General features: G+C 38.4%; 1 protein-coding gene across 2 annotated transcripts in view; it reads left to right on the plus strand.

Annotated features, from left to right (window-relative positions):
* The window catches only part of Dnaaf9 (dynein axonemal assembly factor 9), a 140,406-nt gene that overhangs the window by 16,646 nt on the left and 101,650 nt on the right, over positions 1–22,110 (plus strand). For both annotated transcript variants that reach the window (XM_087911193.1, XM_087911194.1), the window contains exons 4-9: positions 4,470–4,594; positions 5,648–5,744; positions 6,917–7,023; positions 13,985–14,062; positions 19,748–19,846; positions 21,029–21,084. In XM_087911193.1, coding sequence (XP_087767319.1) covers positions 4,470–4,594; positions 5,648–5,744; positions 6,917–7,023; positions 13,985–14,062; positions 19,748–19,846; positions 21,029–21,084 — 562 coding nt within the window. The remainder of the gene's footprint in view (positions 1–4,469; positions 4,595–5,647; positions 5,745–6,916; positions 7,024–13,984; positions 14,063–19,747; positions 19,847–21,028; positions 21,085–22,110) is intronic.

Below are 22,110 nucleotides of genomic sequence, written 5' to 3' on the forward strand. Positions count from 1 at the left end.
ACATACAACAAACAAGTGAAACTGGACAAGAGACAAGACACTTTTGCAGGGCAGCTGGGGAGGGCATGAAAACAAACATTTGATGTCAGATGATCTCACTTGAGTATAGTGGTTCTCAGTTTGGGGGCAGTTTTGTCCCTTGGGGGACATTTAGCAATGTCTGAAGATATTTTGATGGCCATGGTTTGGATCGTGGTAGTACTGGCATCTAGTGGATGCCAGGGCTGCTGCTAAACATCTCAAAATGCACAAAAAGCCTCAATTACACAATGAAGAATTATCTGACTTAAACTGTCACTAGTTCTGAGTCATAGAGTATTTGAAAATTCTGTCATGCTAAAGTCCCCAGTATTGTTGATCTGTAGTTTAGTTAAAGCTGTCTTGTTACGAATACAGAAAAAGAAGACTGAAATTACTCTTTCTGTTAATATCATTTCTTCCTTTTCCTTCCTTCTTTCATCTTTGTGTCTGAGGCAGGTGCTTTCTCTGTACTCAGACTGGCTTCAGATCTGCAGTGCCTCCAGCCACCTGGGTGCTAGGTTTACACGCATGAGCCACCACTGTTATCTTCATTGGTTCTTTTTCTTTTTAATTTTTGATATTAAAATAAAATTAATAATATTTTTCCTTCCCTTTCTTTTCTCTAAACCAATGGTTCTCAACCTGTGTGATCCTTTTGGCAACCCTCTACCTCCAAAAAATATTTACATTATGATCCATAACAGTAGCAAAATTACAGTTATGAAATGGCCAATGAAAATAATTTTATGGTTGGGGTTTACCACAACACGAGGAACAACTGTATTAAAGGGTCTTAGCCTTAGAAGGGTTGAGAACCACTACTCTAAACCCTCATATGTCCTTTCCCTCCCTTCAAATTCATGGCCTCTTTTTAAATTATTATTGAGTACATATACATATATATTCCTACATATAATCTTCTCAGTCCATATAATGTCACTTGTACGTATGTTTTTAGGGCTGATCATTTGTCTCTGAACAACCAATTGGTGTGCTCTTTCCTGGAAGACCACCTCTCCTGCTCCCAGTGTTTCTCAGTTGCTTGTAGTTTTTTTTTGTAGAGTTGAGGCTTCAAGGGCTTTTCCCTGTCCACTTAGACATTTCCATTGGTAACGTCCTTGCTCAACTCATGTTTGGGTGGTCATATTGGTGAGACTTTTATGGATGTAGCTTCTGACATTACAATTGTTTTTTAATTCATTTGTTTGCTTTTTTTATTTGTTTCAGATTTTGATTTAAAATTACTTGGCCAGGCCAGGTGACTCAAGCCTTTCATCCCAGCATTTGGGAAATAGAGGCAGGCGGATCTCAGTGAGTTTAAGACTGGCCTGGTCTACAAAGTGAGTTCCAAGACAGGCAGGGCTTGAATAAAATAAAATAAAATTTCTTTCAGGGGGCTGGAGACAGGGCTCAGTGGTTAGGAACATTTACTGTTCTTCCAGAGGTCCTGGATCCAATTCCCTGTATATCCGTATGATGACTCAGCTGTCTACAGCTCCAGTCCCAGGGGATCAGAGGCCCTCTTCTGGCCTCTCTGCATGTACTAAGAATACAAGTGAGACACAGACATACATATAAGCAAAACACCCATACAAATAAGATAAAGTAAACATTTCAAATATAAAATATCTTCCCTTAAATGTGGTGTTCTGGTCAGAATTTATTTTGGAAGTTTGTACTTGCTACACATTTCACTACAACCATAGTTACAAGGGACATATCAGTACTAAAATTAAGCAAAGTGCTTAATTCCTAAAGATGTGTTTTTTCTTTTTCTTGTATTTTGGCTTTATCTTGTCATTTGTCATAGTGGATACTTAGCAAATAAGCGTTTTTCTCCAAATTAATAAAGTCATTTTTATATCCACATAGTTTGAAAGCTAAAATCACCAGATTGTTGTTGCTGCTGCTGCTTCTCTTCCTTCCCCTCCTCCTCCTCTTCCTTCCTCTCCTCCTCTTCCTCCTTCTCCTCCTCCTCTTCTTCTTCCTCCTCTTCTTCCTCCTCCTCTTCTTCTTTCTCCTCCTCCTCTTCCTCTTCTTCCTCTTCTTCTTTCTCCTCCTCTTCCTTTCCCTCCTCCTCCTCTTCCTCCTCCTCCTCCTCTTCTAATTTTTGAAGCAGAGCTTCACCATGTAGTCCAGGCTGTCCTGGAACTTGTTATGTAGACCACACTGACATCAAACTCAGAGAACTTGAATTCACAGAGCTCCTCCTGCCTCTGTTTCCTAGGTGCTAGGACTAAAGGCACAGGCCACCACAACTAGCATGCTTCTACCTTTAACTTTATGAGCATAAAAATGCCAACGTGAGATACTTATTTTTCAGACATTTTCAAAAGTATTTTACATAATTCTACTACTATTACTACAATGATGATGATGATGATGACAGGTTCTCTTTTTGTAGCTCTGGCTATCCTGGAACAGACTGAGTAGACTATGCTGACCTCAAACTCACAGAATTCTGTGGTTAAAAGCTTGTTCCACCACATTGGCCAGCCCTACCATCCCTTGTCCTCCTGCTTCTTCTCATTCTCCTGCTGCTGTCCTTTGCGGGAATTTTTTTTTCATACCAGTGTCTCTATTTAAATCAGGGTGTCATCCTTGAACTTGAATCATAAGCATGTGCCGTGATGTCCAGCTTCTCTGCTTCCTTCCTCCTCCTCCTCCTCTTTCGTCTTTTGAGGTAGAGTCTGGCCATCCTGGAACAACTCACTATGTATAAAGACCATGCTGGCCTTGAACTCACAGAGATTCTCATACCCTGCGCACCCTCATTGCTTGGATTAAATGATTAAAGTCACCACACCTGACTTTAATAAGAAACTAGGCCATATTTTCTTCTTTTTTATTTAACTCTGTTAAATATCAGTCTATTAAGAGTACGAAATTTGTTAGCAGTTGTTATGATACATTTGTGGGGTTTTTTGTTTTGTTTTTGTTTTTTTGTTTTGGATTCTAATTCTTTACGGTTACACTTCAGTGTATAGTATGTGTGGTGTATAGTGGATCATGTGTGGTGTATGATGGGTGCCTCACGTTTTCAGGTATCACAAAATTTCTCCCTTAGCAGGTAGTCTACAGGGCTCTGGGGCTGGTGGGTTGTGAGGAAACCCAGTGCTGAGACAAGAGAGGGTTGTTTCTTCCTTTGCACTTTTCTTCCAGCAAGTCCTAGCTTAGTCTTATTAGAAAGAGGTCTAGTGGCACCACCATCACAGGAGCCATGGAATGAAGCCTGCTTTTCTTTTGGAATTATGGCTTTTATTTTCCATGCCCAGGCTACTTTAGTAATTCTGCCCTATTCTATTACCCTCTCTCAGAGATCTTGACTTTGCCTGGGTTTCTCTGCACTCTTGGGATTTCCTTATTTACTTGATCTGCCAATGTTGATGACTGTTCTAAATCTGCTGTCTGTTGGTGTGTTTCCAGAAGCTCTTTCACTTGCCTGCATTTCCTTCCTTCCAGCCTTTCCTGTGTGCAGAGTTCACTGCTGCACACAGTAACCTTTTCTATGACAGGCAGTGTCCAGACTCACAATTGCCTGGAGCCAAGTGAACCTTTGGCCAGGAATTTTAGACACTGGTTTTAGTGTGGAGTCCCTGCTGTTGGTGCTGCTTGGTGCTGCTTCTTGACTCAGTAGCCCTGTTATTTCCATTTGATACTTATCTCCTCCTTGAAGTATTTTGTAAAGCCAGGTGTGGTGACGTACATCTGAAAGTGATTTCAGCACTTTGGAAATGGAGGCAGGCGAGGAATGCTGTAAATTCAAGGCCAACCTGGTCTACACAATGAATTCCAGATCAGCCAGATCTGTGTAGCCTGAAAAAAAAGCCAGGCCTGGTGGCTCAGTTCTGAAATCACAGCTGCTTGGGAGGCTGAAACAGGAGTATTGCTGAAGGCCTCCCTGTGCTGAGTACTGAGTGAAAGGCCAGCTGAGGCAATTTAGTGTGATGAGTGCTTGCCTAGGACCTGTGTAGCTCTAGCTCAACCTTCAGCAATGCAGCCACTCTGTCATCAGTTAGTCAGTAAATAAATAAGTAACATAGTACCACATCTTTGATTTTGTTGAACTTTGCAGTACACTGTTTCAGGTAATGAAGCCTGCTCTTTTGACTTATTTTGGGCATAACACTGTCCTATCTAGGAGGCCATCATAGGAAGAACATTGCAGCAACACTAGAAAATCCTTACTGTCTGCACTTGACTCTGCTTAGTTAAATAATTATACATTTAGACTTTTGTTACATTGTTTCTGAAATAGCTGTATGTTTTGGTTTTGGGATTTATTTGTTTGTTTGTTATAATAGAAATGAACCCAGGGCCAGGCCGTGCAACCCTGAATTACTGAACCTACAATTCATTAGGCATTAGTGGAAGTTACTATTTTCTGGGCAGAAACTGTCTGAAGGGAAAGCCTTTGACAATTTTGTGTTTTGCTTTTTTTCTTACAGATGTGATTATATTGATTAAATCAGATAGTGTCCATCTGTACTGTAATCCTATCAACTATGGATACCTTTTGCCTTATGTAGCACATTGGAGAAACCTGCATTTCCACTGCATGACCGGAAATGAGGTGAGGAAGGAAGACAAGCTAAGTACTTCATTCAGCAAAGTGTCAACTTGGACCAGAAGCCCCTTAGCAAACAATACAGATCCAGTGTCAGATTATGGTCACACAGAAATGAATATTCAAGTAAAAAGCTTTTTAGTTGTTTACCTGGTGGAGACAAAAGGACTTTACACTGGGCTTCTGAGCCCACTGTCCTGACTTGCCTTTCCTCACCTATTCTGTCCCATGCTCAGGGACTGCCCCTGCAGGCTTTTCCAACCTCCAGATTTAGGGCTGGAGCAGGCAAGAATAGCTGCAAATGTCACTCAACACAAAGTTGTAGGCTTATTTAAATAGTTATAGGATCTTACTTTATTTTTTTTTGTTTGTTTGAGACAGGGTCTCACTGTGTAACCTTGATGGGCCTGAAACTCAGAGGTCTACGGTCTACTGACCTGTCTCCTAGTGCTGGGATTAAAGGCATGTTCCACCAGCCAAGAAGATTATTATTTTTTTTTAGTATAATTTGATAATGCAATTTTGAGTGAGTCTAAACTATAGATAACAAAGTAGAGTTACAGTGTCAAAAGACTGGACATGCCTACAAAACTTAGAATTTCTTAAACTTTGGAACATTTTTGTCTAGGTTCTTAGTGTCTATTTCAAATAGAAAAAAACCCTTTGGGTTCTTTCTAGGAAGAAAACTGGAATTTTTCTGCCTGTAATGTCATGGCAGTTTCTACCCAGCATTAATTGAGACTTTTTCTTTCCATGTGATTGTTGGGAGAACTTGGAGGAACAGGTCTTATCTCTTCCATTTATGTCTCAGTCAATTCATTTAGGGTTGATTTTTGTTTATGAGATGAAGAAATGGAGACTACCTTTGACAACAAACAGGATAGGTTGACTTTAGAGCCCATTCTTCACTAGTTGACAATAAATAGGAGAGACTGAGTTTAGAGCCCAGCCTTCCCTAGTTGCCATTTAAGACAAATCCTGAGGCTGTACAGTGATAATGTGAAACTTTGACTGATGTGTCTTATCAAAGCTCATCTTCCTTTTAATTTCTCTTTTTAGTATGAAGATGAGGAAGCAGCAGAAGAATTTAAGATTTCCAGTTTTGTGGACATGGTTCGAGACTGCAGTAGAATTGGTATTCCTTACAGCTCCCAAGGTAACCATTTAAGAAATTTGCTTGGATGATATTCAGGTTGAATGCCTTTATCTCTTTCATGTTAGATATTTGGCTAGAAAACCATTTGACCCATTTTCATTAAGGCAAAGGATCAACCAGAATGAAATTTAGGGACACTCCTATATAAGCGTCTGTTCATAACTGTGAAGTTACCACAATAACATACCAAGGCTACCTGTAGTCAAGGAGAACTGATAAGGGATTTAGCATAATTAACATCTAGTCTGTATCATTTATTACTTAGAGTGCAGATATGATGCATTTTCATAATAGGAAATTGTAGTTTGAATAACTATTTAAAAAGTATGCTTATGAGGCGAGAAAGATGGCCAACGGCATCTACTGGTCTTTCAGAGGACCTGAGTTTGGTTGTTGGCAGCTATACATATCAGGTAGGTCACAACTGCTTGTAACTCCAGTTCCAGGGGATCTGACTCGATGGATACCCACACATATATACATATGAGTTAAAATAAATCTTTTTGCCGGGTGTGGTAGCATGCACCTTTAATCCTAGCACTTGAGAGGCAAAAGTAGGTGACTGTCTAAAAGTGTGAGGCCAGTGTGGTCTACATAGTGAATTCCAGGTTGGCCAAGGCTACATAGAGACCCTGTCTCAAACAAGTAAGCAAACAAACAGAAATGCTTATAGGACATGGAATACAGGGGGAAAATCAACAAGTTTACTAGAGGTAATATTGTAGAAAGAAAAAAAAACACTGAATATTGAAATTGTTACTACATAAAGGACACCCATTTTGTTTTGTTTTGTTTTGATACAGGGTCTGACTGTAGCCACTCCTTGTCTAGGAGTAACTCTGTAGACTAGCAGGCCTCAAACTCTAGAGATCTGTCTGCCTGCTGAGTGCTGGAATTAAAGGTGCTCACTGCTGCTCAGCTTACTTATTTTTTTATAGAAAACTAAAATGTGAGCATGTGTTATAGAGAAGTCTGAATTTATATTATTTGCTTATGATTTTAATTTTCTTGAATTTTGCATTATAGTTCTAGTTTCAATGTCTAACTCTCTTATCTGTTCATACTTATTTGCTAGAGGAAGGGGGCGATACTTGCATAATACATGAGATTGGGTTCGAACTGTTATGTCCAAGATGGTATTTGATATGTGTTGGTGTATCTGATTCTTCTAGGTCACTTGCAGATATTTGATATGTTTGTGGTAGAGAAGTGGCCAATTGTACAGGCCTTTGCACTTGAAGGCATTGGAGGAGATGGATTTTTTACCATGAAATATGAGGTATGTATGAAAACTAGTATGTTTGGTTATTGTCACAAAGTGAACAGGAATTTTTTAAAAAAAGAAGATCTTACTCTGTAGTCTTGCCTGGAACCCAAAGAGATCTGCTTGTCTCTGCCTTCCAGATGCTGGGATTAAGGGTATCACCATGCCTGGCTTTGAAAGAGATGGCCTGTGCACGGTGTTGGCGGAGACTGCTCACTCATTCCCAGCCATCCAGACCCGGAATAATCACATAGAAACTACATTATTTACGATACTGTTTGGCCAATAGCTTAAGCATATTTCTAGCTAGCTCTTACATCTTAAATTAACCCATTTCTATTATTTTATATTTTACCATGAAGCTTGTGATTTATCAGCAAGGTTCCAGGGACGCATCTGTCTCCTTTGGCAGCTACATGGTGTCTCTCTAACTCTGCCTACTCTCTCTATATATGTCTCTTCCATCCTGGTTATGTTCTGCTCTGCTATAGGCCTAAGGAGCTTCTTTCATTAACCAATAAAACTACACATATACAGAAGGACTTTCCACACCAGCACAGTGTTTTATTTTTGTATTTTTTGCATCTTGGAGATGACCAATAAATATCTGTTGAGATAAATTAATGGGAGAGAGGGAGTCTAGAAAATGACACTCATTCACATTACAGGTTAGTGGGGATGGCCTGGTGACAGAAAGCATTTGTTTGACTCCAGGGGACCCCAACTGATGTGACATGACCCAACAGAAAACCAAGGAGAGGAAGCATTGTCATGCTAGAAATGGGAACATGTTGTTGAAATAGTACATATAGAAGCAAGTCAAAGGTCTAACATCCTGAGGAAGTGCGGGAGGACTTGCCTAGCAGGACACCACACTCTCTAAGGCTATCTGTGAACTTTACCTTTCTGTCAGGTTAGGGTTACTATAGTTACAGTGTGCAAATAAGGCTCTGGGAGTTGCCCTTGAAATGTCCACAAATTCAAAAGGAACTTGGAGGGAATCAGGCCACAGTAGAAAGAAAGGAAACCATTTTGCAATAATGATTATTTTTGTTTTATCTTTTCTGTTTTTTTTTTTTTTTTTTTTTTGGTGGGGGCAAGGTTTTTTTGTGGGGGAAGGGTTCGAGACAGGGTTTCTCTGTGTGTAGCTCTGACTGTCCTGGAACTGACTTTATAAACCAGGCTAGCCTTGAACTCGAGATATCCATTTGCCTTCCTCTGCCTCACAAGGGCTGGGATTAAAGACATATATGAAGTGATTAAATTTGGACAGTGACTCTCTGCGGTAGGCACTGTTATAAAACAGTTAATCTCTCTAATAGAGGGATTAAATAAATTTTCCCAAAGACACAGAGCTAGTGAGTGAGTGACAAGGCTGGGGCCAGGCCCAGATGATCCGGCTTTAGAGCCTGTGCTCTAACCTGTGCTGTGCCTGGAGTGACATTAAAAAGTGGCACACCATTGATACAGTCCAAGTGAGACAGACTTTATGGCTCTTGCCTTAGGTGTTTCATACTGTGAAGTCACATTCACAAGGGAAAATACCCCCTCCCTCTGAAACCTTTGAAGAGTTAATATAGATCTTTATTGTGGGATCTTGCCTTTAGGGGTGGGATGGGCCATGTGAAGGAAATGGCAAATATCATATAAGACTATTAATCTTGGGGCTGGAGAGATGGCTCAGAGGTTAAGAGCATTGCCTGCTCTTCCAAAGGTCCTGAGTTCAATTCTCAGCAACCACATGGTGGCTCACAACCATCTGTAATGGGGTCTGGTGCCCCCTTCTGGCCTGCAGGCATACACACAGACAGAATATTGTATATGTAATAAAAATATTTTTTAAAAAAAGGAAAAAAAAAAAGACTATTAATCTTGTAGGTGGAGTGTCCCAGCAGCCACTTCCAAATTACCATACAGAGGCCAATATTAATTGTAAATGCTCAGCTGATAACTCGGGCAGGCTTATTACTAACTAGCTCTTATATAAGATGATACATATTTCTTATTTATGCTATACCGCATGGCAGTACCTTTATTAGCATGACACGTTCATCTTCTGTGCCCTCTGTGTCTGACTGGTGACCCCTGTCTCCACCCTCCTTCTTTCCATCTTTCTCAGTTTGGCTTTCCCACCTAACTTTCTGCTCAGCTACCTGCCTGTCAGCTTTTTATTAACCAGTGAAAGTAAAAGATATTCACAGTGTATAGAATGATTATTCCACAGCATTTCCCTTTTTGTCTACTTAAAAAAGAAGGTTTAACCTTTTTTTTTTGGGGTGGGGGGGCGGGTTCAAGACAGGGGTTCTATGTGGCTTTGGAGCCTGTCCTGGAACTAGCTCTTGTAGACCAGGCTGTCCTCGAATTCACAGAGATCCGCCTGCCTCTGCCTCCCGAGTGCTGGGATTAAAGGTGTGTGCCACCACCGCCCGGCATTTTAACTTTATGATAGTAAGATTATATACAACAAAAATAGTTATTAAGAATTACAGTTACAAAATCCAGTTCATTTGTATTTGACAAATTAGAGAAAATACTCAACTCTCTACCCTATCTTGATGAGTCTAAAGTTTCACATCTAATTTATCTTTTACCATATATCTAAGAAAAATTATAACTGTGAACCTCTAGTCTTCTTTGTCAAAGATCCCAGAAGGGTGAAATGTTACCTAATGACAGGGACACCTTGCTGCCCAGACAGTCACCTCGAGTTTCTCTGTAACGTTAGGGCATCCAACTCTGGCCTACAAACCTAGCATATCTAACTGACTTTTCTGTAAAACATGGAACTTTGAAGAACTGTCCTACCTTGTCTTGGCAAAGTTTGGCAGTTCCTGGTTTAGTTTGGACAGCAGCTGTCATCAGTTGAGGCAAGGGTAGGTTCTTGGCCCACATGACTAGCTTTTGCCATAAAGAACACAAACTCCTTATGGAGTTTCTTTAATGCCTATCTTCTTCTCTGAAGTAGATTGGTGCTGCCAAGAGCAAAAGTGTTTCAGTGTCATGAAAAGCCTTAAGTTATTAAGCATATAAAATGCCATATTCTGTACATCTTTGAAGTGTTTGAAGACCATCTATCTAAATATGTCTGTGTATGACCTTGAAAACATACCTGACTATAAGTTTCACTATTATAGATGACTATTAATCTGTATTTCTTAATTATGCCTTGCATTTTTAAATTAGCTACATAAAAACAATACCTTAAACACGAATATAAATATACATACAGTATAACACAATTAACTTAAATTTGTACTAGTAAGCCAAAATCCTTATCAATGTAAAATATTTAAGACTAGGAGTTGCTTTTTTAGTTTAAAAATAGATTTGATAATCTACCCTTTTATCATATCGTTTCTATATCATATTCCCCTTTCTTCTTTTAGAAAGAGATCTCTGAATCTAACTCCTTTGGTTATTTTTTTTACCGTGATCAATTATTATCCTCTCTAAACAAAGACAACCCCCCTCTAAACAAAGACAAACATTCATAGTCCATGTTTTTGAGAATGTGAATGTAGTTCTTTAGACTACTTCCTATAGTTTGAGGACGCTGGTAATCTTTGGACTCTGAGAAAATTTGGGATAATTGTTAAGTCTTGGCTGTAGACTTCTGTGAGGCAGGATCATCTCAGTGAGCAGCCTAAAAGCTGTTCTGGATCCTGGATCAACTGGACCGTCAGTTTTTATTGGTGTCTGGTCCCTTTCCTCTGAAAATATATAAACTTTTGAAGGTAACATACTTATCTATTAATATAAGTATAAATTGTGTATTGTACACAAGTCAGCCAAAGATGATTTTTTTTTGTTATGTGTTTGAGCAGGTGAACTATACATCACGTGTCTTATAGTTCCTTTAGGTTTGTCTTTTTATGTCTGTAGTTAGGATTTCAGGGGGTCTTCCTCGATCAGACCTGATTTTCTTTAACCCAGAATGAATCCATAGCCTCTGATTTCCTATAGAAATAAAAACAACCTCTCCCCCAAAGTAACTTACTTTTTGACTTAAATTTTGAAGTCAAGATATTTATAAAATTTATAGATTGGTTTTATTAATCAATTTTCATCATCTAGTGTCTTTCTTAGCAACCAAAAAATTCAAAGACAACTTACAGTATCCAGACTCTGTGTATATTCCATCTTTACATAGCTTATTATTTTCTTATTACTCTACTTTTAAGGACATTATTTTGAAACTATTTTAGATCTAAAACTGTATATATTCTTCTCCTTTCTCCAACCTACCTATGTACATTTTCAAATATACTGTGACATGTTTAGAGGCTTTTTCAGTCTGGATCTGTCTTTAGTATGTATCTGTAACCTTTTTTGTCTGTGTGAGCAAAACCCTAAACCTACCTGTAGCATGCTGGTAGAGCTCTCAAGCCCACAGGCAGCTAGGAGAAGCCTCTTTGTACTATGGCCCCTGTGAGAGACTGCAGAACTCACCATGTCTGCAGACTACAGCCAGGGGACATTTCTCTACCACAACCTGCATAAGAGACATGAACTGGGAAGCTGGTCTTGGCTTCATTTTTATGTGTCTAGAATCCCCACCCTATCCCCTATTTTTGAGGCAGGGATTCTCTGTGTATCATCTCCGGCTGTCCTGGAACTCTTTTTTTGTAGACCAGGTTGGCCTTAAATTCACAGAGACTAACCTAACTCTGCTTCCCAAGTTCTGGGATTAAAGGTGTGTGCCATCAATACCCAACTTTAGAAACCCCCCCCATTTTTCTGCTTTATGTGGCTTTTTGTGGATGTACGCATGCCACATAAATGCCATATGTAGGCAGAGTTTTCCTATTCTGAGAGCTGCTTCCAAATTATCACACAGAGACTTATATTAATTGTAAATGCTCAGCCAATAGCTCAGGCTTATTACTAATAGTTTTTACATTTTAAATTAACACATATTCCTTATTACACTCTGTCATGTGGCAGTACCTTTATTAGCATGGCACATTCGTCTCCTGTTCCCTCTGCATCTGGCTGGCAACCCCTCTGTCTCCATCTTCCTTCTTTCCATAATTCTGTTTGACTCTCCTGCCTAACTTCCTGCCTGACTACCTGCTTCTCAACTTTTTATTAATCAATAAGAGTAGTACATATTCACAGTGTAGAGAATTATTCCACAGCAAAATCTTACTATCACTGTCTTAGCCAAACATAGTGTATATCTGTGATTCCAGCCGTCACAAAGCCAAGCCAGGAAGATCACTAGTTTCATGCCTGCTTGTATAAACTTAGTGCATGCCTATACCCAAAAAAAGTCATCAATTCAGAGAGCCTGTGTCCCTGATATGGAGCCAGCATGAGGAAGGAAGCCACACCCACCATAGCTTTTTCTTGACTTTTAGGTTGAGCTAAACTGAATCATGGTTGTAGAGAATTTTTCCTTCCTTGAAGCAACAGGAAAAAAGTTCTTCCTTAGCTCTAGCTTCCTTCTTAGTGTTAGGATGCTAAAACCGTGACCTGGCAATGTTAAATTTATAGTGACAAGCTCCATAAAGAAAGGATATTATCAGCAAATACTAAATAAAAATATACACGAACAAACATAAGATCTTCAATTGAAAGTGGAATAATACTTAAGAAAAAGAATCTAAGGCTGAAGTTGTAATTAAGTCAGGAGAATGCTTGTCCAGCATGCGCAGAGCATTTGGCCTTGAGAGGAGAAGTGCAAGAGGAACATGCTTCCTAGAGTCTAGAGATGTTGTACTGCCCAGAAGCATCTGCCTGGACAAGGAGATGACAGTAGTAGACTGTGGAGATGGGGGTGATCCTGGAGTAAGGAGTTTAGGGTTGAGTTGCTAATCCCAGCACTCAGATGGTAGAGACAGTAGACCTATGAGGTCATATCAGCCAGGCTACAAAGCAAGCTCTTGGCCAAGAACTCATGGAGTGAGACTCTGTCTCCAAAATAAAAAAATAAAAAAACAAAAACCAAAAAAACCAAACAAAAAAAACAAAAAACCTAACAGCTGGTGGCACATGCCTTTAATCCCAGTACTCAGGAGGCAGCAGCAGGTGGATCTCTGTGAGTTTAAGACCAGCCTGGTCTACAGAGTGAGTTCCAGGACAGGCTCCAAAGCTACAGAGAAACCCTGTCTCAAACACCAACAACAACAACAACAAAAGCAAACAAAGATTATGCTAGTGAAAAAAAAACGGAGAAGTTAGTATACCTGATGAGGCGATGAGGGTAGAAGTGTACTTTACCTAATATTATGGTAATATGTATGCATGTATGTATGATAATAGTCGTATGGTGCTATAAACAGCTAATGATGTAGCCAAAAAAGTGATATTAGAGTGTGTGTGTATAGAGAAAAAGTGTGGGGTGAGATGATAGAGAAGACCTGCATCTTTGCATAAGTTAATACTTAACTTCTAAATTGATAAATAGTGAAAGGAACATAGGTCAGAGTATAAACATAAATATCAAAAAAGACAAAAGCTCTAATACTTGTTTCTGAGTGAGATTAATGGGCATTCCAGAAGGTTAAAGTAGGAGTCAAATTTTTTATTATAAGACTTTTGTAATGTTTGATTTTTTTTAAGTCACAGGCATGTATTACTTTAATTAAAATTACAAAGAAAAAACATGTATGTATATGTATGTATGTATAAGTTTGTATGTAACATCATTGAATGTAATCAGATGATAAACTGAAGATTCTGAAAATAATTTCTTTGAATGAGAAAACATTTATTAATTTGTATAGGATCTAATAAATAAGATTTTGGTTTATTCTATTTGTGTTAATAAAGCCTTGGTTTAATAATAATAAATACAGTTAACAAGAATTAGTAATTTATAAACAATACAATGTCACCAATAATATAAATAATTCGGTTATTAGTCTAAAAACACCATTTATACAAAGGTAGTTATTTTTGAAGATCAGAAGATGAGAATTGGCTGCCCTAGTGATTTGACTTAATTATTTCAATGTTTTGCCATTTGTTGCAGTTGCAGGATGTGAGTCTGAGTCTATGGAATGTCTACAGCAGGATGGATCCTATGTCTCTGGAGAACATGCTTTCAGAAGTAAGGAGCCAAAGTGCATTTAACATAATTATGTTAAGTTATCCTAGCCATGTCAGTTATTAAATACCAAAGGTATGGTATTTAATTTGAAGAACTGCAAAGTGTATCTTAGTTTGCTTTAACCAAACAGCAGAGCGCCTCTTTTAGATTGTGCTGAACTCCTCAAGGTAGAAAACCTGGAGAATGAGGCTTTCTCTTCCATTCTGAGGGAAGTCTAGGCCTTTTGCCTGGTGAGGCATCTAGTTTCACCTAAAGATTTTTACGTTTTTTTATTCAGAGAGAGGGGTGGTTGTAATAGGCTTTAGTAAAACAGTGTAGAAGTTGTCTTTTGTAGCATGAAAAGTTAAGATGCTTAAAGAGATCTTGGTTTGGAAAAGAAGTGGCTAGATAATAATGTTGTAACATCCTGCCTAGGTCCTGGCAGCTGCTCAGCAATGTTGTTGTAGCACAAAAGCTATTCTAGACAGTGCTTAAACTGGGTGTGTCTGTGTTCTACCGCTATCTTGTTTACAAAAATGTGTCTGACCCTAGACTGTAATGCTAACCAATTCAATCTTTAAGTTTTCATCTGGCTGGGCAGTGATGGTGCACGCCTTTAATGCCAGCACTCTGGAAGCACAGGATGGTGGAATTCTGTGAGTTCAAGACTAACCCCATCTACATAGAGTTTCAGACTAGCTAGGACTACACAGTGAGATCCTGTCTTAAAAGAAATAAGCAAAAACAAACAAAATCTTGTTATGGGGCCAATGAGATAACTCAGCCGGTAGGAACACTTGTTGCCAAGCCTGATGGCCTGTATTTGGTACCAGAAATCCAGAGAAGAAGAGAGCCGATCCCACAAAATTGTCTCTAATCTATAAAATGAGTAAATGGTCATAGTTTACAGAATCCCCTGAGATCTGTCATATACTCTGTACTAACCATTTAGAATAGGTAGAGTAGATTGTGTTTACTGTTATTTTTAATGAGCAGTAAATTTTAAAAAAAAGAGTATCTAAGACTGATCTTCTTGGAGACTACACAGAGAAATTAGAATCTGTCTCTCTCCTCCTTGCCTGTGTATTGAAAAAGATAGCCAGGCATGACAACACTTGCTTCTAATCCTGGCTCTTGGAGGCAAGACAGGTGAACATCTGTGAGTTTGAGGCCAGCCTGGTCTCAGAGCGAATTCCAGGCCATCTCATGACCCAGAGAACCTTCCCCCACAGAATGTTCAGTACTGATGCATCACCCCTTCCCCTCCTTGTCAAACACAAACAAAAAATGCTTTGGCAGCCATAAACAGATTTTTTTTTTAAAAAAAAAAAGAAAGTAAGATTCAGGCTGGTTTGGATTTCTTCATTACAAAAACTAAAAACAACAACAACAAAAACTAAAACAAAAACAAACAAAAGAATGGAATAGTAAAGCATGCTAGACATGGTAGCACATCTCTTGTTTGTTTGTTTGTTTGTTTGTTTGTGGCAGGGTTTTTCCCATAGCTTTGCAGCCTGTCCTGAAAACTATCTCTTGTAGATCTGCCTGCCTCTGTCTTCCAAGTGCTAGGATTAAAGGTGTGCCACCACTGCCCAGCTTAGTGGCACATCCCTTTAACCCCAGCACTTGGGAGACAGAGACAAGACAGATCCGAGTTCCGAGCTATCCTGTTCTACAGGATAAGTTCCAGGACAGCCAGGGATACACAGAGAAACCCTGTCTCAAAAACAAACAAACAAATAAAAAACAATAAAACAGTACTTATAATAAAATCCCCTCCAGAAGTATGACTCTAGAATTTTATATTGTGAAGCAATAAACATTTTGAACATACATTACTGAGGTGAACATTTCTTAGGCAGTTAGCTCCATGTGGGTTCTGAGAATCAAATTCTGGACCTCTGAAAGAGCAGTACTGAACCATCTCTGTAGCCCCCAATCTTTTCTTTTTTTCATGACGAAGAGTTGAAGTTAAACTCTTTTTAAATTAAGAGATTTAACATATATTTAAGCACTCAAGTTACTAGAAAGAAAGGCACTTAGGACTAAAGTAAGCATACTAAAGATGTTCATGTGCTAGGAGCTGTGTGTCTGGGAACCAGGAAGAAGGTCAGGCCTATTTTCCACAGTAATGTAACTAATTTCATTACTGGGCATATTAAAGAATTTAAACATTAGATTTTTACAATAGTTACCAGGTAAACTCTAGAACTGAGTAGTAATAATAATTTTTAAAAACAACTTGCTAAGTTTAAACTTTCTTTTAGTTTTTGATAAAGATGAAACTGAAATCAATGTATCAAGAAACAAAGTCATGAAAACCTGTTTATTAATACCTGAAATATAGTTAGAACATTGCTTAGAAATTTTCAGATGAAAATAAGTATCAAAGGAAATATGAGGGAAGAGAGAGCTACTGAAAAGGAAAGTAGATGGTTTAACAAGAATCTTCAGCCAGTAATATCACTGGCCATGCAAGCCAGATGCCCTGTAATAATCCCTAGAGTCACACAAAGGTGGAAGGAGAGAACTGACTCCACAAAGTTGTCCTCTGACCTCCACATGTATACTGTGGCATGTGTTCACCAAAATAAATAAATTTTATTTTATTTGTTTTTAAGAATGTGTCTCAAAAAAGAGATGGAGTCATTTACCACCTCTGGCTGGCCTTGAATTCAGCAGAAACCCATCTATCCATCTGCCTCTGCTCCCAAGTGCTTAGATTAAAGGCGTGTACTACAGCACCTGACTAAATCGAAATTTTAAAGGAAAATAGAAATTAATGGTGTGTAGAGATGGGTTGGCAGTTAAGAGCATTGAATACTCTTCCAGAGGACCTAGATGGTGATTCACTATGGTCTATAGTTCTGGTCCCAAGGAATCTGATGCTCCTCTAGCTCCCACAGTAACTACACAGGCCTACACCCAGACAAAATACCCATACACATAAAATAATAAAAAAGTTTTTTCGGGCGGTGGTGGCGCACGCCTTTAATCCCAGAACTTGGGAGGCAGAGGCAGGTGGATCTCTGTGAGTTCGAGGCCAGCCCAGGCTACAAAAGCTAGTTCCAGGCCAGGCTTCAAACCTACAGAGAAACCCTGTCTCAAAAAACCTAAATAAATAAATATAAAAATAAAAAAGTTTTTTTAAAAAACAATGAATTTAACTAATTAGGAAACAAGAAAGTACAATTCATAAATAAACTCAGAACTTGTTCTCTAAAGCCAAGAACAATAAAGTTGATAGACCATTAGCTTAAGAGTAATAGGATATATTATTATTTGCTCTTCTTATTTTTTACTTACTGGCTTAGAAGTTTTCACACTATATATTGTGATTATCTTATTTCCCTCCTTCCAGTGACTCCCCACTCCCCAACTTTATATTCTTTCTCCCCCCCCCAAAAAATCTAAAATTAAGACAAACAGAAAGATAAGGAAGACCAAAAAAAATAGCAGAAGCACACAAAAACCATGGGATCTACTTTGTGTTGGCCACCACTCCTGATCAGAGGACCTTCCTTGAGTGTAGTTGGTATTCTGGTGTCACTACACTGGAGAACACTAGTTTTCTCTTTCCCAGCATGTGTCAATTGCAATAGATTGATAGATGGGGTGGGCCCCTTATACATGCTGGCATTCTGTCTGGCTCTTGTGTGCAAGTTTGTGTGTGTTGTAATGGTTTCTGTAAATTCAGATGTATATCAGCTCTGTTAGTCTAAAGATGTTGTTGCCTTGGAGTCATCTACTACCGTTGGCTCTTACAATCTTTCCCCCTCCTCTTCCACATAAATCCTTGACCTTTGGGGGAGAGGCCTGGTAAAGACATTCCATTTAGGACTGAGTGCTCCACACATTGTCCAGTTGTGGGTATCTATGTTAGTTACCATCTACTACAAGAAACTTCCCTGATGAGGGTTGAGTCATGCACAGGTCTATAGGTATAGCAATACATGATTAGGAATCTTTTTTTTTTTTTGCTATACTCACTTAGCAGAATAATATTAGTAGCCCATGACCTATTTAGTCTCAAGTTCTTGACTATTCAGCAATGTCAGATATGGGTCCATCTCAGAGTGGGCCTTAAGTCTGGTTTATTTTTTAAAGTGGTTGGTTACGTCCATAATATTTGTGCCACAATTGTGCCAGTATATCTTGATGGTAGGTCATTGTTGTAGGTTGTGGGGTTTTGTAGCCAGGTGAGGTTCCTCTGGCAGTATGTATAGAGTATTTTCTAGCATCATGAACAGTAGTCAGTGGGGTGAAGCTTCTAGTTGAGCACCTGTTCAACTTTTCCATGTTTGATGACATAAATGAGTAGTGTACCTCCAGATTGTGGAAGGTAACCCATAGCACTGGTACTTGGTACTAAGGGTTTTACTTGGTATCATATAACATGATACCTTGTCTCCTCTATTATAAAGTAACTAAATTTCTTTCATATATGTATACATTTTAGAAAACTTCTATAGTAGTAAATTTCCATATGGCTTTTTAAAAGGCCATTAATATTTGTTATTCCTCTCCATATCCCTTCCTTTAATTTGCCATTCTATCCCCTGCCCATTTAACTCTCTGTTCTAGTTTCCCCTTAATCCCTTTATAACATTGTATCCTCATTGTTCTTTGGAAGATCCCCTCCTTCCACTTGATCCCTCACAAGATACCTAACCTCTAAATACCTAAGCTTAAAAGCTAACATTCACATATAAGAGAAAGCATGCAACGTTTGTCTTTCTGATCTGGGTTACCTCACTTAGGATGAGTGTTTCTAGCTCTAATCATTTACATACAAATTCCATAATTATGTTTAATAGCTGAATAATATTATATTATGTAAATGTACCACATCTTCATTATCTATTTACCAGTTGATGGATATCTAGGTTGTTTTCAATTTCTTGCTATCGTGAATAGAGCCGCATTGAACTTGAATGAACAAGTATCTCTGTAGTAAGATATAGTCTTTTGGGTATACACCCAAGAGATGTGTAGCTGAACCTTGTGGATGATCAGTTTTCAACTTCTTTAAGTGCTTCTCACACATTTGTTTTTCATATTTTGAGAACTATCTGTTTAGTTCTATACCTCATTTTTAATTGTTTTTTGATATTCAATTTTTTTGAGTTCTTTGTATAAACTAGGTACTAACCCTGTCACATGCATAGGTGGTAAAGATTTTTTCCCATTCTGTAGACTACTGCTTTGCTCAAATGATGTATTTTGTATACAAAAGAAGCTTTTTAGCTTTATGAGTTCCCATTTATTAATAGTTGGTCTTAGTGCCTACGCTGTCAGGGTTGGTCTGAATGTCTCTTGGGGTCCTGTTCAGGAAGTCCTTTCCTGTGCCTGTGCATTCAAGTTATTGGCTGCTTTCTCTTCTGTCAGACTCAAGGTATCTGGCCTTACATTAAAATCCTTGATCCATTTGGAGTTGAGTTTTGTACAAGGTGATAAATGTGGATCTATTTATATTTTCCTACATGCAGCTATCTAGTTTGACCAGCACCATTTGTTGAGGATGCTCTCTTTACTACTTCTGCTGGCCCACTTTGTCTGCATAGGTATCCCTTTTCTGGATATTTTCTTTTAAATAATAATAAAAATCCACATATAGAACAGCCTGGTATTTCAGATAGTTTCATGACTCCTGTTTCCTATTGTACCTATTGTATGACACTCTGTTTTATTTTTGTTTTTACACAGGACTTGGTGGCATTCGAGCACCAGTGGACGAGCTTCTTTGCTAACTTTGACACAGAGATCCCTTTCCTGCTGGAGCTTTCAGAATCTCAGGCGGGTGAGGTGTGTAAGTGAAAGTCATAAAGAGAAAGTAAAATTGGTTAATTTATTATTGTTTATTGTTGTTATTTCATTATTGAGACAGGGCCTCACTATGTGGCCCTGGCTGGAATTTACAGATATCCACCCATCTCTGCCTTCTCAAATGCTAAGGTAAAAGGCATTTGCCTCCATGCCTGGCTTATTAAATTTTTTTCAGGATACACCACTGTCGAGGTTTGTTTTGGTTATCATTTCTATAAATGATATGTCGCAAAAATCCTCTCCCTTACTTATATAAAAAAGTTGTTTTGGGTCCTCTGCAAGAGTAACAAATGCTCTTAACTCTTGAGCCATCTCTCTAGCTCCTACAGTAATCATCTTGATATAGAAGATTCAGTAATAGTATTTTTAGAACAAATAATAACTTCAGTATAATCAGTAATAGTTGATGGATGTAATAGAAAAGATTTAGAGAAAATTTGCCAAAATGTTAACAGTTATTAGAGATTGTATGTGATTTATTGTATTCTGCAAGAAAGAAATATTGACTGGTTGAAAAAATACAAGAGATGTTTACTTGAAGGCACTGAAATTTTTTTGAAATTTTGAACCATTTGGACATGAGACCCTGTATGGTAAACTTTTGATTGATAAGTTTAGCCTAATACTTCATCCAAAGTCAAGAATTAGTTCTTTAATTTCCTAGGAAAAGTTTATTATTATACTTCTGTGTTCTTTAATCCCCGATTACTGATTGAAATTAGCAGTTATACTTGTGTTTAAATCTATTGGAACGTAGGGACTTTAACAGAAGAGAAGAGGCCAGGTAAGATTAGTGGTTTAACTATAGATGCTGATTGGTCAGGGTTCTTTTCTATAACTAAACACTATGCATTTGAATGGTTTGCTTTGTTTTTCTTTGCAGCCTGTTTCTGTTTTCTTCACTATGTTTTGTTTCATTGCTATACCCCAAATTCATGATTTTATGTACCACATTATCTTTCTGTGTTCTTATACTTGCTACACATACCTATCTGTCTTTCTGTTACATACTACTTATTCTCCTGACATGTATATACACATACCTATCTGTCTTTCTGTTACATACTACTTATTCTCCTGACATGTATATGCACATATACACATGTGAAAAGTCTTATTTTCAAAGCTGTTGTCTTACATCAGGTGTTGGCTCTTTTTTAGCCATTCAGAAGCTACTTCAGTCATGGAATGCTCTCCAGTCATATTACTGAAAACAGGTATGTTCCCTGGGAAGGAAATGCAAATGGTGATAGAGAAAATGGAGTTGAAAACAGGGGTGTTGAATGAGGGAGTGAGTTCAGAGTGTGAGTTGAGTATAGTTACAACAAAAAAAATTGTTAGTTGTGATGAATTTGTCTTGGTGCTTTGAACTTTTGACTTGCTTTATTTTTCTGTAATCTTTTAGTAAAATGGCTTTAAAAATATTATAGATAATCTGATTCAATCTGAAAGAAAGGAATTTTTATTCGACCTCTAGCTCAGGAAATCAAAATGAAGCAGTATTCCATTGCAGACAAGGAATAGCAGTATTTGGGGTAGGGGTTAAGATGGATTAAGCTAAGAAGCCAGCACCTTGCAGAAGATGGGGTGGTCAGGGTTTTTGAGCATTTCCTTCTGCATCTTTGTCATGACATGATCAGCAGGAGTTTTCTTTGGTGTGTAGAGGAGACAGATCCTGCTTTTCCCCAAGTCCAGTTCAGTCTAATGGACAAACCACCTTCCTGGGCTTCAAACAAAACCATTTCTGTTTAAAGTGTAACTTAGCTTGAGAAAAGTTTCCAGAGGAAAATGAGTCATGTTCATTTGATTTTCTAAATGCTACATGTGAGATTTTCTTGGTGGCTCTTAGGAAAGCTCCCTGACTAAACTGTCTGGAGAGATTGGTTAGAACACATGTGGAATGAGCAGGAAGGCAAAATTGAGTGAGAGGCGAGGGAAGACGGCAGGACTGGCAGTGGGCGCGTGGGGAGGTGGCACAGTAGAGGACCACCATCACATCTTTTTCCTCCTGCCCTCCTGAAAGGTTCTTAGAAGTAGGCAGCTGCTCTCTTGTCTACTTAATCTGGGTATACCAACCACTGTGACTTTAAAAACTGTATTTCTGTTAAAATTTTATCATATAAAGAATTGGGGGTTTGTCATTATATTTTTGATAGCAGACTTCAGGAACTGATTCCTCAAAAAGGAGGTCAAGTGGGAAGGCATAAACTTGGCAAGGGTATAGTTATATCCTGAGTGACTGA

This window comes from Myodes glareolus, chromosome 10 (assembly GCF_982192425.1).
Source record: "Myodes glareolus chromosome 10, mMyoGla1.1, whole genome shotgun sequence".
Taxonomy (NCBI): Eukaryota; Metazoa; Chordata; class Mammalia; order Rodentia; family Cricetidae; genus Myodes; species Myodes glareolus.